This window comes from Neoarius graeffei, chromosome 13, assembly GCF_027579695.1.
Source record: "Neoarius graeffei isolate fNeoGra1 chromosome 13, fNeoGra1.pri, whole genome shotgun sequence".
In the NCBI taxonomy this organism is placed as follows: Eukaryota; Metazoa; Chordata; class Actinopteri; order Siluriformes; family Ariidae; genus Neoarius; species Neoarius graeffei.
In genome coordinates, this window is record NC_083581.1 from 45,733,797 (window position 1) to 45,756,699 (window position 22,903).

At 42.1% G+C, this 22,903-nt stretch overlaps 1 protein-coding gene across 3 annotated transcripts in view; it reads right to left on the minus strand.

Annotated features, from left to right (window-relative positions):
* Positions 1–22,903, minus strand: part of corin (corin, serine peptidase) — a 76,417-nt gene that overhangs the window by 27,984 nt on the left and 25,530 nt on the right. For all 3 annotated transcript variants that reach the window (XM_060937844.1, XM_060937842.1, XM_060937843.1), the window contains exons 7-9: positions 16,140–16,247; positions 13,583–13,693; positions 13,360–13,482 (exon numbers count right to left, since the gene is read on the minus strand). In XM_060937844.1, coding sequence (XP_060793827.1) covers positions 13,360–13,482; positions 13,583–13,693; positions 16,140–16,247 — 342 coding nt within the window. The remainder of the gene's footprint in view (positions 1–13,359; positions 13,483–13,582; positions 13,694–16,139; positions 16,248–22,903) is intronic.

The following is a 22,903-nucleotide window of genomic DNA, read 5'->3' on the forward strand; positions in this document are numbered from 1 at the left end:
CTGCCCCTGTGTCGATCTTTAGACGAAGTGTGTGTCCATGGCCTGGTACGTCAGGTGGTCTCACGCTGAGTGTTGTGTAGGCTTCATCTCTAGGCGGGTTGCTGTTGATGCTGTGCATGCATTTTTTACTGATGGTGATGGGGTGGAATTGTTGCTGGTACATGTATTCGTCCTCTGGGTCCTCACAGTCAACTACATCGACTCTGGCTCTGTGGTGTGGCTTGTATCTTCCCCTGGTTGCCTGGTGTTGTTTGTAGTGTTTGTCTGGTGGTGGATGGGACTTACTTCTTCTCTGTAGAGTGTAGTCTGGCTTCTGTTGACGTCTGTTGTTTTTCCTGCAGCATCTCGCCCAGTGTCCCTTGGCGCCGCACACAGAGCACTCGTCGTTGTAGGCAGGGCACTGACGCGGTTGATGGCTTCTGCCGCAGTTCTGACATGTCCGTCCTCGGTGTATGGCGGGAACTTTTTCTGCAGTAGTCAGACCCAGCTGGTTCAACTGTTCATTGCCTGCCGATAGCGCTTCATATTTCCTCCCTTCTGTTAGCACTTCAGCCAAGGAGTAGCCTTGAGGTTTACTGTACAGGTCATTCCTCAGTGCATCGTGTGGCGTACTGGCTATTATGAGCTCAATCAGACGTTCGTTCAGCTCAGCGTCAGTGAATTGGCATTTCAGCGCTAACGTTCTGGCTCTAGTCACAAAGTCATCAATGTTTTCATCGGGTCTCTGTCTGTACTGCATTAAATGAAGTCTGTGTATTCTAAAGTTCACATTCAATTTCAACTGACCTTCGAAAAACTTCCACAACTCATCGGGTTTCTTCTTATTCTCCTCACCGAGTCCACTAGCATTCAGTCTCTTTAGTCCTTCATCTCTGATCCCTCTGCATATTTTCCTCGCTTTTTTAGCTTCATCCACTATTTCCTCATCCTCTAGATACAGACACATTTTCTGTTTGAAAAGAGAAATAGCCTCACTCAGATCCGGGTCGGACCAGTTCATCGTTGGTAGATGCGATGCCATTCTTGTCCTCTCTCTGGTCTCGAGCTTGAACCGTTACCACTGTTAGCCACCTAGCTTGATCCCACTAGCCGCCGAAGTCTTTTCACCCGTCAGGCGAAAAAAATTATCCTCGGACAATTTTACTGTAAACTTCCGTCGGCACGAAGCAGTTCTGTGTGGCGTTGTAGGCGATTGTTTTCCGCTGCCACCATGAAGTGTTATTGTTGTGAATAAAGTCATTCAATGATGAGGAGATTCTGAGATGTGTTTGACGTTACTTTACTGAGGTACTAACTGACTGACATATTACAGATACAGTGTTATTACGCGGGCCCTGTTCTAGTGTAGATCACTCCGCGTAAGGGTAATATAGTCCCATAACAACATACCACAACAGAAACTAAAAGAGGTTGAACATCAGAAGGAGTTTAGGGAAGAAATGAGACGAGCATTGAGTGGTAATGGAAGTCTGCCAGAAGACTGGGATACTACTGCTATACTAGTAAGAGAGGCAGCAAGGAAGGTGCTAGGGTGGTCATTGGGAAGGATGAAGGAAGACAAGGAGACATGGTGGTGGAACAAAGTAGTGCAGGAAATTATAAAAGAGAAGAGGCTAGCAAAGAAGAATTGGGATGATCAGAGAGATGAAGAAAGCAGGCGGTTATATAGAGAGACGAGACAGAAGGCAAAAAGAGCGGTAGCGAAGGCGAAAGCAGATGCATACCAGGAGTTGTACGAAAGACTGGAGACCAAAGAAGGAGAGAAAGACCTGTACAGACTAGCTAGGCAGAGAAACAGGGAAGCGAGGGATGTACAGCAGGTAAGAGTGATGAAAGATGGAAATGGAAATGTGTTGACAAACAAAGAGAGTGTATTAAGAAGGTGGAAAGAGTACTTTGAGGATTTATTAAATGAGGAGAATCCAAGAGAGAGAAGGTCAGATTCGTTGGAGACAGCAAATCAGGAAGTAGAGTTGGTTAGTAAGGATGAGGTGAGGGCAGCCATGAAAAGAATGAAGACTGGGAAAGCAGTCGGACCAGATGCTATCCCGATTAAGGCTTGGAGATGTTTGGGTGAGACGGCTGTGGAGTTCCTAACGAGATTGTTTAATAAGATCTTAGAAAATGAGAAAATGTCAAATGAATGAAGAAAAAGTGTACTAGTCCCAATATACAAGAATAAGGAGATGTACAGAGCTGCAGTAATTACAGAGGGATAAAACTGATGAGCCACACCATGAAGTTATGGGAAAGGTTATTGGAGGCGAGATTGAGAAGAGAGGTAGCAATCTGTAAACAGCAGTATGGGTTTATGCCAAGGAAGGGAACATCGGATGCAATTTTTACTTTAAGAATGTTAATGGAGAAGTACAGGGGAGGCCAGAGAAAGCTACATTGTGTGTTTGTAGACCTGGAGAAGGCATACAATAGAGTGCCGAGAGATGAGTCTGACACACCAACACTACCGATTTGTGCGGTAAACTACCGGTTTTTAACTTCTGTCAACGCCTACCGCTTTTGTACATAATGTCAACGTTTTTTAGATTTCTCAGAAAAAAAATCCCACACTAAGTTCTGAACGTGCTTTGCCGGTGGTTCGTGCGTTATTTTGGCATCACGAATACTGGAAATGCACAAGACCAACCATTTATTCGTTCGGTGCCGTTTGCTCACTTCTCTATTTCCGGTTTCGTTGGCATTGTGCATGTGGTGTGTTTGTGATAAAATTGCTTAGATTCTAGTAAGGATAAAACGTGGAATATGGCTACACCAGAGAAGAAAAAGTCACAAACTAGATATCAGAATAAGTTTAAGACAAAGTGGACAGATAGTCATCCCTTTATAAAAGCATCACGCAAAGGAAAAAACCATGCTTTCTGTGAGCATTGTCGAGTAGATTTCACAATCTCACATGGCGGATATAATGACCTAACTCGGCATATTGGAACAGAAAAGCATAAAAGTAACTCCAGAGCAGTGAGTAACACATCAAAATTTATGTTCCTACCAAACAGCAAAACTACAGGCGCAACACACGCTGAAGTTTTATTTACGGGAAATGGAACATAACCTGCCTTTGACTCTGAGTGATCATTTCACAAAATTATTATCAAAACTGTGTCCAGATAGCAATATTGCGAAACAGTACTCATGTGGTCATACAAAAACAACACATGAGCATGTGTATTGGAGGGGATGCAGTTAAGAAAGTGACGGACTTTGTTGGCAAGAATAAAATGCTCTTTTCACTTGCAACTGATGGCAGTAGTGATGAAGATGACAAATATTTTCCCATTCTCATTACACACGTGGATGAAAACACTGGGTTGATAACAACATCTTTTATTGATATGCCGGTTATTAACTCTGCAACTGGGGAAAATATAGCTGATGCAATAGTGGATTCTCTGACAAAAGTTGGTTTAAATTTGGAGCAGTGTGTTGCATTTTCATCTGATAATGCATCTGTTATGACTGGTAAACAACGTGGTGTACTAGGACACTTGCTAAAGAAGAACTCGGATATTTATCTGATGGGTTGTCCATGTCATCTGAGTGCTCTTGCTGCAAAAAATGGAGGAAAGGCTCTGAACGGGTTTGATGCAGAAGATTTCCTCATAGATCTCTACTATCATTTCCAGAAAAGGTGAGCATTACTGCAATTCAAACATTTATTAAAGTTTCCTTTGACAATATTTTTTTGCTAATATTCTTATTTAATATTTATTGATATTTTGAACTGACATGTTCCTTGATAAAATATGTTGTTTACACTTTACTATTTTTTATTTAACATTTATTGCTATTTTGAACTCTGATATATGATATTTATAAAATAAACACCTGAGGGAATGCAATAGTGTACAATTATTTCCTTTTATATTTTCAGCGCAAAACGGAAGGACCAACTTAAAGAAATGCTCGAGTTTTGTGATGTTACAGTGAAGAAAGTACTGAAGCATGTGAGCACCAGATGGTTGAGCCTGCACAAGTGTCTTGACAGAACACTGGAATTGTGGGATGGACTGAGAAGTTGCTTCCTAACGCACTTTGATGATGATGAGGATGATGCATATGAGAGTCCTGGAGGAAAAGGTCCACACAAGCGGAAGAGAGTATCAATCCAGAAGGGTACAGCACGAGAATGGAGACTTGTTTCAATATTCAAACAGCCTACATGTAAACTGTACATCTTGTTTCTGCATGCAGCTATGCCTCTCTTCGATTCATTTAATTTGTTGCTGCAATCTGAGGTACCAATGATTCACCTGCTCCACACAAGCATGCTCAACTTGTTCCAATCTATAATGAGCTGTCTCATATTGCCAGAGCACATGAATGAAAAGGACATTCTGGCCATTGACTTCAACGACTTCAAAGTGCAGAAAACAGATGACGACCTTTTCATTGGCTATCAGGCAATGGAGGCCATAGAGAAAGATGATACTGAAGGGACATCTGCAGTTAAAAAATTTAGAAGTGAAGTTCGCTCTTTCTATCTAAATTGTCTGAACTACATGGCAAAGAAATTCCCTCTTCATGACCCAGTTGTGAAACATGCTGCTGTTCTTGATCCCAGGCACAGGGAGAAAGCTTCCATGACTTCTTTGCTTGAACTGATCAAGATTATGCCCTCCTCTTTTGCAGGACATTCAAAGGATACATTGTGCAGGGAGTTTTGCACATACCAAAGTGACTGTGATGTGCCTGCCTTCAAATTAGGAGACAGAGTAGATGCTTATTGGGTAGCTGTTGGGAGAGTAAGAGATAATGTAACTGGCCAGCTCAGGTATCAGACATTGTCCACAGTGGCCATGAATATTCTGTTAATTCCACACAGTAATGCTCATTGTGAATCTCTCTTCAGCATGGTGAAGAAAATTACAACAGACCAAAGAAGTCAGCTGGGGAAAGGGAAAGATGGACATGCAAAAGCCAGTGTATATGAAGACACCCATGGGATTAGGAATACATTGTGTGGTATTCTGGCATCCAAAATTAACATTTTCAAAGACACCACTTGTTTCAGCTGGAGTCCAGATGAAAAACTTGTGACAAATGCTAAATCTGCAACATATAAAGCATGACATTAGATCAGATGATCAAATCTGTGTAATAAAATGTACTTATTTGATTCCTATTTATGTTTAGTTGTGTTTTATGCTTTGTTTAAAGTGAATTAGTAGCAACATCTTTAAAAACAATTGTCCGCCAAAATTTGAAATTGTCAATTTGTGCAACGGTACCGTGTGCGAGTAAAATCTACCTCTTTTTCTTGTGAAAAGGTTGGCATGTATGGATGAGTTATGGTATTGTATGAGAAAGTGTGTAGTGAATGAGAAATATATTAGTGTGGTGCAAGACATATATGAGAACAGTGAAACAGCAGTGAGGTGTGCAGTTGGAACGACTAAATGGTTCAAGGTGAAGGTGAGACTTCATCAAGGATCTGCTTTGAATCCTTTCTTGTTTGTCATAGTGATGGATAGCTTGATGGACGAAGTGAGGCAAGAGTCCCCATGGAACATGATGTTTGTGGATGATATTTTGATATGTGGTGAAAGTAAAAAGGAGGTCGAGTTGGGTTTAGAGAGATGGAGGTATGCATTGGAACGAAGAGGAATGAAAGTGAGCAGTAGCAAAACAGAATACATGTGCATCAATGAGAATGGGGATGAGAGTGTAGTGAAGATGCAAGGAGTAGACGTAAAGAAAGTTGGTGAATTCAAGTACCTGGGGTCAACTGTGCAGGAAAATGGGGGCTGCGATAGTGAGGTGAGAAAGAGAGTGCAGGCAGGGTGGAGCAGTTGGAGAAGGATTTCGGGAGTCATTTGTGATAGGAAAGTCCCAGCAAAAGTGAAAGGTAAGATGTATAACACAGTAGTGAGACCAGCTATAATGTATGGATTGGAGACCCTTAACGAAGAGACAGGAGGCAAAGTTGGAGGTGGCGGAGTTGAGGATGTTAAAGCATATACGCAGAGCCATGGCCTCACTTTCGTTTATAAATGCCTTGAGACCTCAGGAATGGCATAGGAACAGTTTTAAGTGTTAACAATAAATCTAATATAGTAATTTTTATGATTAGTGATTTATATAGGTAGCGGTCTGAGTGAATGACCTTGACATCCGTAACGTCACAGCAGGAAGTCTATCGGTCTCATCGCCATTTCCGTTATACTGAAACACAGAGCTGACTGCAACTCCGATCCTCCATTTTGAGCTAATTTATTGCCATGCCATGTAGATGTGTTGCTGGCGGGTGCAGCAACATGACAGAAGCTGGATTTATGTTGCATTCATGGCCCAAGAATGTTCAAACTGCAAAGATTTGGACGCGTTTTGCGAGAAGTTCATGGGCACATTGGGCGCCTACGAAGTGGTCTCTCCTCTGCTCTGCACATTTTACTGAAGACTCATATGAAACCTCTGATCTGTTGAGGAGCGTTGGCTATAAGCCTGTATTGAAAGAGGGTGCAGTATCAACAATTAAAGGAAAATAAAACTACAAGAAAAGGAAAGTATTTATTTTATTGATTTATTTATTTTAAAAGGAAAGTGAGTTCAGTTGCGCCAGTCCTCCCGGAGTGAGCCGAGGGTTGTTGCTAAAACCCGGGACGGAATGGGACGGGACATATCGTTCAGGCAGTGACCTCCCCGTGGTTGTTGCTAAAACCCGTGACATCCCGTTCCATCCTGGGTTTTAGTAATTGCCAGAGCCGAGCAGTAATGGCGGACTACGCAGTATGAAGAAAAGAGTGAGCGTGTAGCAGCCATCCGATTTCTAAACTGGATATTGCTGCCATCTCACCCTTACGTGGAAGAAGTGAATGAACGGAGAACTGAATGAACAACTGAAAGTCAGATTGTTTCAAAACAATCGGCCACAAGATCGGCCTTCAGGAAGTGAGAACACAGATGGGTAAGCTGCGACTCATTTGGATTTTTAAAAATAAATAAATAAATAAATAAACACGTTGTTTACCTGCATTTAGATTAATACATATAACTTGTATTGTGTATTTAAGTTACCGGTATAAGATTATTTAATTTGCTTCAGAATGTGATTGTCTCAGTTCATCTGATTATTTAATTAGCCTTTTACGTTTTATCAGTGAAAATGCATGCATGTACATCAGGGGCGATTTCTCAGAGACAACAAGGGAAGCCGAGCTTCCCCTAAAATTCTCTCCCCAAACTGCGGCGTCTACGACGTTGAATTCTCATTAAAACAATAACTTGCATAACATAATATATGCCCAAGATTGTATTTATGTTCATAACTATCCTGTAACTTATTTGAGTGATGTCTGACGAACTTGCAGTTCGCTACGAGAATCACCTTTGCTGCCAGGCTGTAACCTTTCTTATTTCAATGGGCTCTATGGACTGGCAGCAGTGTTGCCAGATTGGGCGGTTTTAAGTGCATTTTGGCGGGTTTTGAACATATTTTGGGATGGAAAACGTCAGCAGTATCTGGCAACACTGACTGGCAGCCGGGTATCCGCTGCGGTCTACGAGACGGCTCTGAACAGCCAATTTTGGCTAGTTGTTATTGGTTAAAATCAACAAAATCGTCACTTCCAGGGAAGCCGGGCTTCTCTGGGACTAAACGAGACAGTGGGAGGGACAAGAAGCCGGGCTGATAAAGGATTATTGGAGGTAGTGTTTGAAAGACATGAGGAGGGCGGTACTTCGGCGAGGAACACGGAAGCATGATCAGTCCCTAGCGGATGTCGAGAAAGTGCAGTCGTGTGCCAAAGTGCTGTCCGAATTTCTTTTCATATACACGGTTCTTCTCATTGATGTCTCTGTACATTACTCTGTAAATAAATGTAAATATTACTCGTTGTGCTCCGTTAACTTTCATCCATTCTATCAGTTTGATCATTCGTGAATTCACTCGTTTATTTCATTTGTAGTTCAATCTGGTTGTAGGCTAGCTTGAGCCTTATTGGGATCTGCAGTGCTAGCTGCTAACAGAAATTGGTAAAGTCTCTGGAAAGCACAACCAGCTGGTATGACAGGGTCAGAGACCATTTTCTGGAAAAGGAGCGGAGGGCAGAATTTGTGTATAAATAGTGTTCATGTTCATGAATCTGAAGTGTGTATATTGTTCAGTAATGTTAAGAGAATGGTGGGCTCTGTGTTATAGGTTATACCTGGGTATAATATTCAAGGTTCTGTGTGTTGCATAGCCTACCTGGTTATGAATTTCCAGACTGTGTTGCAGAAGATGTTCAAGGATGTGTTGCACAGCTGGGTGTTGTGTTAAAGACTCTGTGTTGCATAGGGTATGATGTTCAAGGCTCTTCGTTGAATAGCCAGTGATTTTTGGATGTTTGATATTTTTGATTAAGGATATGAGGCACTAGCCTGGCAAGCCAGACTATAACATGAAATGTACAAGCAAAAATACTTTCTGCCACTAGGTAGGGTTGTCTAGTTCACTATGCTAATGGGGCACACCTTTCTATGCTTTGATATTCGGCCTACAGGTTTTACGATGAAGGCGTAAAATGGGCTTCCCCTGTTTTAAAAACCAGCAGCCGCCACTGATGTACATGTATGTTGCATAAGTTATAACACCTATCCTGTTTTAATGAGAGTCAACCCACAATCAATGAAGTCAAATCAGTCTTAGTTGAGCAAGTCGGTAACGGTATTTCTTACTTTCACCATAAATTTTTATTTATATGACTTCGGTCTATAGTTGTAAGAGGCCTCGGCCTTAAAACCGGTTACTGCTGTGACGTCACGCACTCAGGGCTGGCTGGCTCAGCGGGGCAGCTCGAATGCCAAATTTGCAGTCAATTTTAACTCTCAAAAATATATTTTTTTAATTCCCATTTATGCAGCATACAAGAGTCAAGGATGGAGATACTATCCACTCAGAAATGTATCAGTGATTCTTCAGATAAGGGACAAAACATGTCCGAGAGATGAAACTCATTTTTGTGGTTAAATATGTAAATAAAATATGTCACATAATTATCTCATCTCATCTCATTATCTCTAGCCGCTTTATCCTGTTCTACAGGGTCGCAGGCAAGCTGGAGCCTATCCCAGCTGACTACAGGCGAAAGGCGGGGTACACCCTGGACAAGTCGCCAGGTCATCACAGGGCCGACACATAGACACAGACAACCATTCACACTCACATTCACACCTACGGTCAATTTAGAGTCACCAGTTAACCTAACCTGCATGTCTTTGGACTGTGGGGGAAACCGGAGCACCCGGAGGAAACCCACGCGGACACGGGGAGAACATGCAAACTCCACACAGAAAGGCCCTCACCGGCCACGGGGCTCAAACCCGGACCTTCTGCTGTGAGGCGACAGCGCTAACCACTACACCACCGTGCCGCCCCACATAATTATCTTAAATTAAAAAAAACAAATACAGATTTGCACTATAAAGTATGATTTAAAGGTTTTGTACACATATATTTTATTTTACATGAGTGAATGTGTTACCAGCACCGTAAATAAACCTTGTCCGAAAGCAGGTTTCATAATTTCTTAACACTTAAAAAATTGTTTAAAGTAAAATAAAACAAACATCATAGCTACTGTCATCAAGTATTCTAATTAATTATTCAAACTGTACACAAGTTTACAATTTGAGAAACATTTTTGTGTAATTTTTAAGCGATTGAAGTCATGTCCAGAGTTTCTGTCAACACCATAAGATTTTTCAAAAATTAGTAAAAAATCAGGCATTATTGTGGGCAGCTCTCAATCTAAGGACCCCTTTACACTTCCAGCTTGATACACATGCCATGAGGCCACTGCTCTGGTAAGTTAATATTTTATATTTTTACCCTAAACTGTCTCTTTTAGAAATCATTTTGTGTCACAGCCATAGTGTGTCAACACCATAGTCAATAAAATTCAAGATTTATTTGACTCTTTTTGTAATGAAAGCTTTATTTAACTTTATTATTGAGGCCACAAGCAGCCGGTGAAAAACAAGATGGCTTCTGCCAAAAAAACACAAGTTATGATGAAAAGTAGACTACTTTGTCAACTCCGTCAAACGTCAACTCCATAAGATTTTTTGTCTTATGGAGTTGACCTTGGCCTTATGGTGTTGACGAATGTGTGTCATTTTCCCCATTTAATTCAGTTTTATGAATTAAAATTTAAGTTGTATTATGTCCTATGTATTTTAATGACATTTCTGCATATTCGCGTGGCATAGTTTTCATATATACTTCATATTTATTGAAAATTATCCATCATCCTCACACTGAATTCAGTCTATATATATATGATAATGTGTGTGCATGCCACACACACACTCAATGTTCTATAGAGATCCTGCATGTGACGTCACAGCCAATCCAGATTGTGACAGATGCCATCTTGTCGGTCAAATGCCATATTTCCGCCTTCTACTTCTACTTCTGGTTCTACTTCTGCTTCTACTTCTATCTTTTCTTCTGGAAAACCCTACTATATACAATTCTACTACAACGGCTGCGGCTACAAGCTCTCCCTACCTGTGCACGTTTTTTATGTTTTTTGTGTGTATTTTTGCATGTTGTTCGTCTGTATTGGACTTCAATATCCACTACAACCGTATGGACTTACTGGACATTGGTTTCCAGCAGAAAATGACGGTGTGTAGCGATTTCCATCGCATGCACAACATTCCGGATGAGGTAGCGAGACCAGCGGGGTCTCCGTGGATTGTTACTGGAAGGAAAGCGAAGGAGGCGGCGCCGGGAGCGGAAGCAAAAGCGAGGCTGCAGGCAGAGCCGGCCTGTTGACTAAGCTCAGAAAACAGCCACTCAAACCTCCACTGCTAAGCCTCTACCTCTCCAACGCCAGATCCATGGTAAACAAGACGGACGATTTGGAATTACAGCTGGAATTACCTTATTCTATTCTATAATCGGCTGGTCAGTGCTATCAGTACTAGTAATACTTAAGTGACTTACCTGTCCAATGAGGATTGTTATTTTCTTGTTTACAAGATGCCGCATCTGAGTCGCTGACAAATCCTGAATTTCTGTAAAGATAACTGTCCAGAGATTTATAAGCACGCAGTGCTTCACCACTGAACAGCGAGGGAAAGTTGATGAGGTAATTATACACGTCTGGGTATTCCACCTCTGGCAGTTCAATATCCACTGACACGGTCGTGAAAACTACGTCCGGTAATCGATAAGGGTCACTAATCTGTAGATCGTTTATTTTAGACATATATCTAATTATCTGTTCATTAGAAAAATGAGCCGTGTAGTCCGTCGGTTGAAATTGATCCATTCTGTACACGAGTGCAGCAGTATTCAGCTGTGTTTTTTACCGACAAGATGGCGGCTGTTAACTTTCCGGTCACGTGACTGCAAGATCTCTATTGCATCAGTTGTTTGGTTGAATGTCTGGATGTTATTTTGTTTGATAAGAGTATTTGACTTTTTGCTCTGTATAAGATATAAAATATGCATACTGCCTGGTTCATGTTTTTAAAGTAGGTTTTAATTCAAATATATGATTAACCCTAAGTGGTATTTTATGTCAATAAAATGTTCAATGAAATTATCTCCATTTCCCTTCTATTTCATCAACACCGTAAGTGGTGTGTCAACACCGTAAACAGCTTGTCAACTCCATAATATGACTGTGAAGTTAATTTTTTCTTTAAAAGGATATTTTATTACATTGTTTCAAGTTGTTACAATAAAAACACTGCATTTCCAAATTAAATGTGTATACTTTATATTGCTTAATACCATTGTTTGCTATGGAGGATAAAAACTAAATGCATAAAGTCACATACCGGTAAATATAGTCAATAACATCTTAATAAATTAACTTTTAAAAGTAATATTACTAGTTTGAAAACACAGACAGAATGACACAGATTAAAGCAACCTCCAAGAGTAAAAATGCCTGGAAAAACTTTAAAATAATATATATATTTTTACATTTCTTTGTGTCTTATGGTGTTGACAAAATCTCTGACTTGCCCCGCAAACATGAAAATAACGTTAAAAATCTTGACCTGGGAGATTGTCCGAAAACTGTATAAGAGGGCCAACACCTTGTGCAACCATAATATATGAATATGTTTTGGAAATAATGAGATTTTATTTTTAGAAAATCAAAACCCCTTTTGTCCCTGATCTCAAGAATGACTGGTATTTAAAAATAAAGGCTCTGCGTATCTTCTTTAAGGTTTGCAATGGGAGTGACAAGGTTGGACAGGATAAGGAACGAGCACATCAGAGGGACAGCACATGTGGAGAGCTTGGGAATTAAGCTAAGAGAGATGAGACTGAGATGGTATGGGCACATCCTGAGAAGAGATGCAGAGCATGTTGGAAGGAGAATGTTGAGGATAAAGCTGCCAGGCACACGAAAATGAGGAAGGCCAAAGAGGAGATACATGGATGTGGTGAGAGGGGACATGAAAGTGGCAGGTGTGGTAGAGAAGGATGCGGAAGACAGGGAGCAATGGAGACGAAAGATCCACTGTGGCGACCCCTAATTGGGAGCAGCCAAAAGAAGATGATGACACACACACAGACACACACTACTGCATCTCAAACAATTAGAATAATGTGAAAATTTTGGGGGGGATAATTTAATTCAAAAAAGGTAAAGTATCATATATTCAATATTCATTACACACAAAGTGAAATATTTCAAGCCTTTTTTATTTTAATTTTGATGATCATGGCTTATAGCTCATGAAAATCAGAAATGCAGTATCTCAAAATATTAGAATATTTCATTTTGAGATTGAGTAAAACAGTATAAATAGCGCATATCTCTCAGTCTAGTTCAGTACACACAACCACAATAATGGGGAAGACTGCTTACTTGACAGTTGTCAAGAAGACGATCATTGACACTCTCCACAATGAGGGTGTAATGAATATAGAATTTATGAAAGTTTACTTTTTTAAATTAAATTATGAAAAAAATGAACCTTTTCACAATAATCTAATTTTTTGAGATGCACGTGTGTGCATATTTTATATATATATATATATATATATATATATATATATATATATATATATATATATATATATATAAAAAGCATGTGTGCGCATTTTAGGCATGTAAGTACGTACTACATGTTAAAGACTACTAAACTATTTTAGGCATGTAAGTACGTACTACATGTTAAAGACTACTAAACTATTTTAGGCATGTAAGTACGTACTACATGTTAAAGACTACTAAACTATTTTAGGTATGCAAGTACGTATTACATGTTAAAGCTACTAAAAGAGTGTAAAGAATTTCAGAGGTGTGTGCAACTTAAGATCAGTGGAAGCAGCTGTGCATCTGTGTGTGTGTGTGTGCGCGTGTGCAAGTGAGAGAGAGAGAAACTCACGCAGCTGCTTTGTGCAGTTTTCTTCATCACTGCCATCTTTGCAGTCTTCCTCACCATCACAGCGAAAGGCACTGGGGATACACTGTCCATTTTTACACTCCAACAAGCCCTGTGCTTTACATGCTACACACACACGCGAACAGATGTAAAAAGGACACCAAGGTAAAAAAATGGTTTCTAGGGACATGAAGAAGAAATAGTTTCATTATGCACTCAGACTTACAGCAGTTGAGTTCATCGCTCTTGTCCAGGCAGTCATGATCTCCATCACAGAGCCACTCCAGCGGAATGCAGCGTCCATCTCCACAATGATGCTCCTTCAGTGTATCACACTCTACAGCAAAGGTCAAAAGTCATACAGTGGTGCTTGAAAGTTTGTGAACCCTTTAGAATTTTCTATATTTCTGCATAAATATGACCTAAAACATCATCAGATTTTCACACAAGTCCTAAAAGTAGATAAAGAGAACCCAGTTAAACAAATGAGACAAAAATACTATACTTGGTCATTTATTTATTGAGGAAAATGATCCAACATTACATATCTGTGAGTGGCAAAAGTATGTGAACCTCTAGGCGTAGCAGTTAATTTGAAGGTGAAATTAGAGTCAGGTGTTTTCAATCAATGGGATGACAATCAGGTGTGAGTGGGCACCCTGTTTTATTTATAGAACAGGGATCTATCAAAGTCTGATCTTCAAAACACATGTTTGTAGAAGTGTATCATAGCACGAACAAAGGAGATTTCTGAGGACCTCAGAAAAAGTGTTGTTGATGCTCATCAGGATGGAAAAGGTTACAAAACCATCTCTAAAGAGTTTGGACTCCACCAATCCACAGTCAGACAGATTGTGTACAAATGGAGGAAATTCAAGACCATTGTTACTCTGTCCAGGAGTGGTCAACCAACAAAGATCACTCCAAGAGCAAGGCATGTAATAGTCCATGAGGTCACAAAGGACCCCAGGGTAACTTCTAAGCAACTGAAGACCTCTCTCACATTGGCTAATGTTAATGTTCATGAGTCCATCATCAGGAGAACACTGAACAACAATGGTGTGCATGGCAGGGTTGCAAGGAGAAAGCCACTGCTCTCCAAAAAGAACATTGCTGCTCATCTGCAGTTTGCTAAAGATCACGTGGACAAGCCAGAAGGCTATTGGAAAAATGTTTTGTGGATGGATGAGACAAATAGAAATTTTTGGTTTAAATGAGAAGCGTTATGTTTGGAGAAAGGAAAACACTGCATTCCAGCATAAGAACCTTATCCCATCTGTGAAACATGGTGGTGGTAGTATCATGGTTTGGGCCTGTTTTGCTGCATCAGGGCCAGTACGGCTTGCCATCATTGATGGAACAATAAATTCTGAATTATAACAGTGAATTCTAAAGGAAAATGTCAGGACATCTGTCCATGAACTGAATCTCAAGAGAAGGTGGGTCATGCAGCAAGACAATGACCCTAAGCACACAAGTCGTTCTACCAAAGAATGGTTAAAGAAGAATAAAGTTAATGTTTTGGAATGGCCAAGTCAAAGTCCTGACCTTAATCCAATCGAAATGTTGTGGAAGGACCTGAAGCGAGCAGTTCATGTGAGGAAACCCACCAACATCCCAGAGTTGAAGCTGTTCTGTACGGAGGAATGGGCTAAAATTCCTCCAAGCCGGTGTGCAGGACTGATCAACAGTTACCGGAAACGTTTAGTTGCAGTTATTGCTGCACAAAGGGGTCACACCAGATACCGAAAGCAAAGGTTCACATACTTTTGCCACTCACAGATATGTAATATTGGATCATTTTCCTCAATAAATAAATGACCAAGTATAATATTTTTGTCTCATTTGTTTAACTGGGTTCTCTTTATCTACTTTTAGGACTTGTGTGAAAATCTGATGATGTTTTAGGCCATATTTATGCAGAAATATAGAAAATTCTCAAGGGTTCACAAACTTTCAAGCACCACTGTATATAATGGCACATATGTTAGCGGTAGTTTGCTCTGCACTGAAATAGCTTTATTTTCTTTTTATAACATGATAAAACAGTTAAATTATATTCCATTTTTTAAAGTATCCAACTGTAGTGTGTGTGTGCCATACTCCATTCACACTCACACTAAAACAGTATATTTTCTGTTATTATGCAGTAATGGTGTTGAGAGAGAATGGGATCAAAATGGCAAAGTAAAAACATGAATCTATCCCTTGACGACCTCGGAACATTTATGGTGATCTTTTGCCACAGCTCTAGGGGAAATCGGAACCATTGGATTAACCAGTCATGACATTGCTGGTGGTGATGTAAATGATGTAGTAATACTGAAAAGAACTACCAGTATTACCTCAAAGAAAAGCAACCAGCAGCAAACTCAAAACAACAAGCAAAAGAAACATTGGCAGATATAAGCAAAAATGTTTGTAAAAGCCTTTTGCTTGAACAAAACATGTTCAGGAACAGGAAGAGAACTCATGATGCAACTTGCAACTTGAATTGTCTCATGTTGCTAACTAGCTAATGTCTTAGCTTGAGCTTTTCACAACATTGGACTTGCTGAACCATGAATTATACATCATATCTGGTCTCAGATGGTTGCTGCTCCATACATGATATCCAACTCTGTAGAGGGAATACATGATACCCATAACTTTGAGTGTTACTTTAAGATGAATGGGAATGAAAATTTGTTATATATTCCATCTCTTTTTAACCTCATACAATAACAATTTTTTTTTTTTGTGTGTGTGTGTGTGTGTGTGTGTGTGTGTGTACACGTGCTCACTGCAGTTGTGCTCGTCACTGAGGTCCCCACAGTCGTCATACCCGTCACACAGCAGAGACACGTTCACGCAGCGGCCAGTACCACATGTGAACTCTTTTTCTGAACACACTGACACACACACACAGAAATCAGGAGAATCTTACAGTTTTATGAAAACATACTAAGCTTTCAGAGTAAGAACCAGACGTTGTGCCTGAGATTACTTACTTATGCAGATTACTTTTCATAACACTTTCAATCATAATTTTTTTTTAAATCCAGATTTTTTCACTTAAAATTGCAGATCACAATAATTTTGACATTTTCTAAATATCACTTATATTAAGGAGTAAATGATTTGTGAATACCATGGAGTGAAAAAAGACAATAAATTTTCCAGTGTTTTTAATACACAAAACATGTTAATATAGAGTCCTAAAATATTTCATTTTGATGGCCAAAATTATAGAAAATATAATTTAATATAATGCTTTTGGGGCGGCACGGTGGTGTAGTGGTTAGCGCTGTCGCCTCACAGCAAGAAGGTCCTGGGTTCGAGCCCCGGGGCCGGCGAGGGCCTTTCTGTGCGGAGTTTGCATGTTCTCCCCGTGTCCGCGTGGGTTTCCTCCGGGTGCTCCGGTTTCCCCCACAGTCCAAAGACATGCAGGTTAGGTTAACTGGTGACTCTAAATTGACCGTAGGTGTGAGTGTGAATGGTTGTCTGTGTCTATGTGTCAGCCCTGTGATGACCTGGCGACTTGTCCAGGGTGTACCCCGCCTTTCGCCCGTAGTCAGCTGGGATAGGCTCCAGCTTGCCTGCGACCCTGTAGAAGGATAAAGCGGCTAGAGATAATGAGATGAGATGAGATAATGCTTTTGATGACTCTACTCTTTGAGTCCAAAAAAAACCTGTACCTGTACATCACCTTTTTTATGAACTGTTTGTTTGTTTGTTTGTTTGTTTGTTTGAACACAGCTAGTTTTACTAGGTTACTACAAAAGTGATCAGTTTGGAGGATTTATGAAGAAACTCGTTCTTGAACTCACTTTGAACTTTGGAATCAAAACAGAACAATAGTTACACAAAAACACACTTAAACATTTTCTTTATATTTTTCTTTCTTTTTTTTTTACATATAAACCTGTAAAATATTAAATGTGGGGAGTGTGTTAGCATGTGCTTCAGCATGTCCTGTGTTTCTTTCATAGGCTACATTTTGAATTCTGCTGATTTAACGGTGTAATAAAGCCGAATTGTTGAAACGTCAATCAAAGACAACAGAGAGAACAAAAGAAAATGAAAGAACAATTGCATGAGATGTGTGTGCGCGCGCGTGTGTGTGCACGTGCACATATTGACTCATTTGTGCGCGTGAATTCATTAGCATGTGGTCTCTCGTGGCAACCGTTAAACTTGGCATGATGAGTAATATTTTTAAACTATCACACCAACAAAAACAGAAACACGATTAACACCTCTGCTGTCCGTGTTATCAAGAAATTTAGCTTTGAGTTTGTTAATGTTTCAGCGGTGTTTAACATTAACACACCTAGAACATTTATATTTCTTAAAGCTGCAGTATGTAGCCCATATCAAAACAACTTTTTGTCCTGTTTGCTAAAACTGCCACTATGTCCTGACAGGAGTCTATGAGACACCTAATCTGTACAAAAATCAGGCTCCTCTGGCTCCGCCTAGTGCTCCTAATGCAATTTGCAAGAATCCACCACACCAAACTCAAAGCAACCAATCAGAGGCAGGAGGAGTGTCTGACGGAGTGTTAGCCACTAATGCACACGCTGTGCTGAGCCCCATTCTTTCACGCATGCTCTCATTTATGAACACGTGAAAGGACTCGAAACTGATGCCAAGTTCATCACGTTTCTTCTTGACAAGTAATTACCCCGTTTATGTTCGATTTGATTTCCGAAAAAATTTGACCATAAAACTAAAATGATAATGGTTATAGTAACACTCTATAGTGCATCTCTTATGTTACTGTGATGTTGCAATAGGGCTAATGTTGGCTTGTTTCCAATTCTAAGACTACTAATTAGTGTCATTTTATTTGAAAGTTGTTGAAAATATATTTGTGAAGTGCCCAGGCTGTTGTATCAGTTTGGTGCTTGTCCTGATATTTGTGTGTGCATGTGCTCTCACAGCTAAATGTTCTCATACGTGGATTACTGATAATTTAACAGTATTTACTACAATTTCTGTTATCAAACAACTTCAGTTGCCATGGTTCCTAGCCTGCGCATGCACAACAGCCTCCTCTGCAGGGAGTGGCTTTGGAGGCGGGGCGAGAGAGGGAGTGAGACCTGGAAGTTGTACTCATTCAAATTTTTAAGCTGAAGTTCACTCTCTTAATCCTACTGACTGCAGCTTTAAAGGGGAACTGAAGTCATTTTTAAACTTGCTTTATTTCTTCATTAACATGTTATTCAATTACATTTTCGGTTTTAGTAACCTTATATCATGACCCATATTGGCAACTAATTGCAATTAAATATTATACTTATCGGCCTATTCGGTTTTTAGCCATGTTGAATTTAGTTTGTTTGGTCCACGGCAGATGTCGCTTATCTGCACGATCTTCACAAGACTTGTGCGAGACTTCAAAACGTGAAGTGTCAGCCAGGTGTCAGTGCCGCCATTTTGAAAACTGTTTTCCAAACGAAATATTGCACAAAAACGAGTTTAAATGACAATTGCTGCCTACTTTTTTCAAACTTTCCTGATTGCTATCAAAACAAACAAAATTTCCAGCTTGATTACATCAGCGTTCGAAAGAGGGCGCGCACATCTTTTGACAACGTTGGCAGATGTTGGCTAATTTGATTTCTGCTGTACACTTTACTTCTGTCCTACGATGTCTCACACAGGTCTCAACGAATCTCGTTTACGGCCACTGCTTTGACATATGGACTGATATATTACATAGCATATTTCAAACACTCATAACTTGCTATAGCAGTGACAAAATAGCTATCAAAAATGCATTCCTATATTTAATAAAATTAGATAAATAGAATTTCATCTCTCGTCTCATCTTCTTCCGCTTATCCGGGACTGGGTCGCGGAGGCAGCAGTCTGAGCATGGAAGCCCAAAGTTCCCTTTCCCCAGACACCTCGGCCAGCTCTTCAGGAAGAACACCGAGGCGTTCCCAGGCCAGCCGAGAGACATAGTCCCTCCAGCGTGTCCTGGGTCTTCCCCGGGGCCTTCTCCCAGGGGGACATGCCTGGAACACCTCCCGAGGGAGGCTTCCAGGAGGCATCCAAAAGAGATGCCCGAGCCACCTCAGCTGATTCCTCTCGATGTGGAGGAGCAGCAGCTCTACTCCGAGCTCCTCCCGAGTGACTGTGCTTCTCACCCTATCTCTAAGGGAGCGCCCAGCCACCCTGCGAAGGAAACTCATTTCAGCCGCTTGTATCCGCGATCTTGTTCTTTCGGTCATTACCCAAAGCTCATGACCATAGGTGAGAGTCAGAACGTAGATCGACCGGTAAATCGAGAGCTTCGCCTTTTGGCTCAGCTCCTTCTTCACCACGGACCGGTAAAGCGATCGCATCACTGGGGAGGCCGCACCGATCCGCCTGTCGATCTCACGCTCTATCCTTCCCTCACTCGTGAACAAGATCCGGAGATACTTGAACTCCTCCACTTGAGGCAGGACTTCTCCACCAACCTGGAGACGGCAAGCCACCCTTTTCCGGTCGAGAACCATGGCCTCGGACTTGGAGGTGCTGATTCTCATCCCAGCCGCTTCACACTCGACTGCAAACCGCCCCAGTGCATGCTGAAGGTCCTGGTTTGAAGAAGCCAACAGGACATCAGAGACGAAATCCTGTGGTTCCCAAACAGGATTCCTTCCGGCCCCTGGCTGCGCCTAGAAATTCTGTCCATAAAGATTATGAACAGAACCGGTGACAAAGGGCAGCCCTGCTGGAGTCCAACATGCACTGGGAACAGGTCTGACTTACTGCCGGCAATGTGAACCAGACTCCTGCTCTGTTCGTACAGGGACCGGACAGCCCTTAGCAAAGAGCCCCGAACCCCATACTCCCGAAGCACCCCCACAGAATACCACGAGGGAGACGGTCGAATACCTTCTCCAAATCCACAAAGCACATGTGGACTGGTTGGGCAAACTCCCATGAACCCTCCAGCACCCTATGAAGGGTATAGAGCTGGTCCAGTGTTCCGCGACCAGGACAAAAACCGCATTGTTCCTCCTGGATCCGAGGTTCGACTAATGGCCGAATTCTCCTCTCCAGTACCCTGGAGTAAACCTTCCCTGGGAGGCTGAGAAGTGTGATTCCCCTATAATTGGAGCCCACTCTCCGGTTCCCTTTCTTAAAAAGAGGGACCACCACCCCAGTCTGCCACTCCAGAGGCACTGTCCCCGACCGCCACGCGATGTTGCAGAGGCGTGTCAGCCAAGACAGCCCCACAACATCCAGAGACTTGAAATACTCGGGGCGGATCTCATCCACCCCCAGTGCCTTGCCACTGAGGAGCTTGCTAACCACCTCAGTGACTTCGGCTTGGGTAATGGACGAGTCCACCTTTGAGTCATCAGCCTCCGCTTCCTCAATGGAAGACATGACTGTGGGATTGAGGAGATCCTCGAAGTATTCCTTCCACCGCCCGACAATGTCCCCAGTCGAGGTCAACAGCTCCCACCCGCACTGTAAACAGTGTTGGCAGAGTACTGCTTCCCCCTCCTGAGGCACCGGACGGTTTGCCAGAATTTCTTCGAGGCCGACCGATAGTCCTCCTCCATGGCCTCACCGAACTCCTCCCAGTTCCGAGTTTTTGCCTCTGCAACTGCCCGAGCTGTGGCACGCCTGGCCTGCTGATACCCATCAGCTGCCTCAGGAGTCCAGGAGGCCAACATGGCCCGATAGGACCCCTTCTTCAGCTTGACGGCATCCCTTACATCCGGTGTCCACCACCGGGTTCGGGGATTGCCACCACGACAGGCACCGGAGACCTTGCGGCCACAGCTCCAAACAGCTGCGTCGACAATGGAGGCAGAGAACATGGTCCACTCAGACTCAATGTCCCCCGCCTCCCTCGGAAGCTGGGAGAAGCTCTCCCGGAGGTGGGAGTTAAAGACCTCCCCAACAGAGTGCTTGGCCAGACGTTCCCAGCAGACCCTCACCATATGTTTGGGCCTGCCAGGTCTGTCTGGCTTCCTCCTCCACCAGCGGATCCAACTCACCACCAGGTGGTGATCAGTTGACAGCTCAGCCCCTCTCTTCACCCGAGTGTCCAAGACATAGGGCCGGAGAGCCAATGAAACGACAACAAAGTCGATCATCGACCTCCAATCTAAGGTGTCCTGGTGCCACGTGCACTTATGGACACTCCTATATTCGAACATGGTGTTCATTATGGACAAACCGTTACTAGCACAGAAGTCCAATAACAAAACACCACTCGGGTTCAGATCGGGGAAGCCGTTCCTCCCAATCACGCTCCTCCAGGTGTCACTGTCGTCGCCCACGTGAGCGTTGAAGTCCCCCAGTAGAACAATGGAGTCCCCAGTCTGAGCACCTCTCAGTACCTCTCCCAGGGACTCCAAGAAGGCCGGATACTCTATACTGCTATTTGGCCCGTAGGCACAAACAACAGCAAGAGCCCTCTCCCCGATCCTAAGGCGCAGAGAGGCGACCCTCTTGTTCACTGGGGTAAACTCCAACACATGGCGGCTGAGCTGGGGAGCTATAAGCAAGCCCACACCAGCCCGCCGCCATTCACCATGGGTGACTCCAGAGAAGTGGAGAGTCCAGCCCCTAAATAGAATTTTGATAAAAAAATTTCATGAAACAAGTTAGTTTCTGTTGTTACTTATAAAAAAAATAAAATAAAATAAAGCTTGTCACGGGGCGTTAGCGCTGTCACCTCACAGCAAGAAGGTCCAGGTTCAAGCCCCGTGGCCGGTGAGGGCCTTTCTGTGCGGAGTTTGCATGTTCTCCCCGTGTCCGCGTGGGTTTCCTCCGGGTGCTCCGGTTTCCCCCACAGTCCAAAGACACGCAGGTTAGGTTAACTGGTGATTCTAAATTGACCGTAGGTGTGAATGTGAGTGTGAATGGTTGTCTGTGTCTATGTGTCAGCCCTGTGATGACCTGGCGACTTGTCCAGGGTGTACCCCGCCTTTCGCCTGTAGTCAGCTGGGATAGGCTCCAGCTTGCCTGCGACCCTGTAGAACAGGATAAAGCGGCTAGAGATAATGAGATGAGATGAGAAAGCTTGTCACGTTACTGAGAAACCACAAAGCATAAAATCCTCTGTCCTTAAGATGTTGGAAAAATTAAAGTTACAGTTTTACTTCTGACTGTTACAAAGTGCTGACACTGGAGACTCCTTCCATAAACATTTCCTTACCAAAAAACTTCACCATATCAACAATTAAAAATATTTTAAAAATCTGTTTATTATAGTTGTGTGTATGGTGTATAAGTCCCTGTGAATGTGCTGTTACTATACATACAGGTCTGGAAAAAACTAAGAGACCAGTGAAAAATTGTCAGTTTCTCTGGGCTTATAATTTGTAGGTATGTGTTTGAGGAACATGAACATTTTGATTTTATTCCATAAAGGACTGACAACATTTCCCCCAAATTCCACATAAACATATTGTCACTTAGAGCATTGAATTGCAGAAAATGACAACTGGTCAAAATAACAAAACAAAACAAAAAAAACTAGATCGATGGGGATGCCTCCGCCCGGTAGACTACATGCCTTATTAAGTTGTGATTTGGGGATGGACAT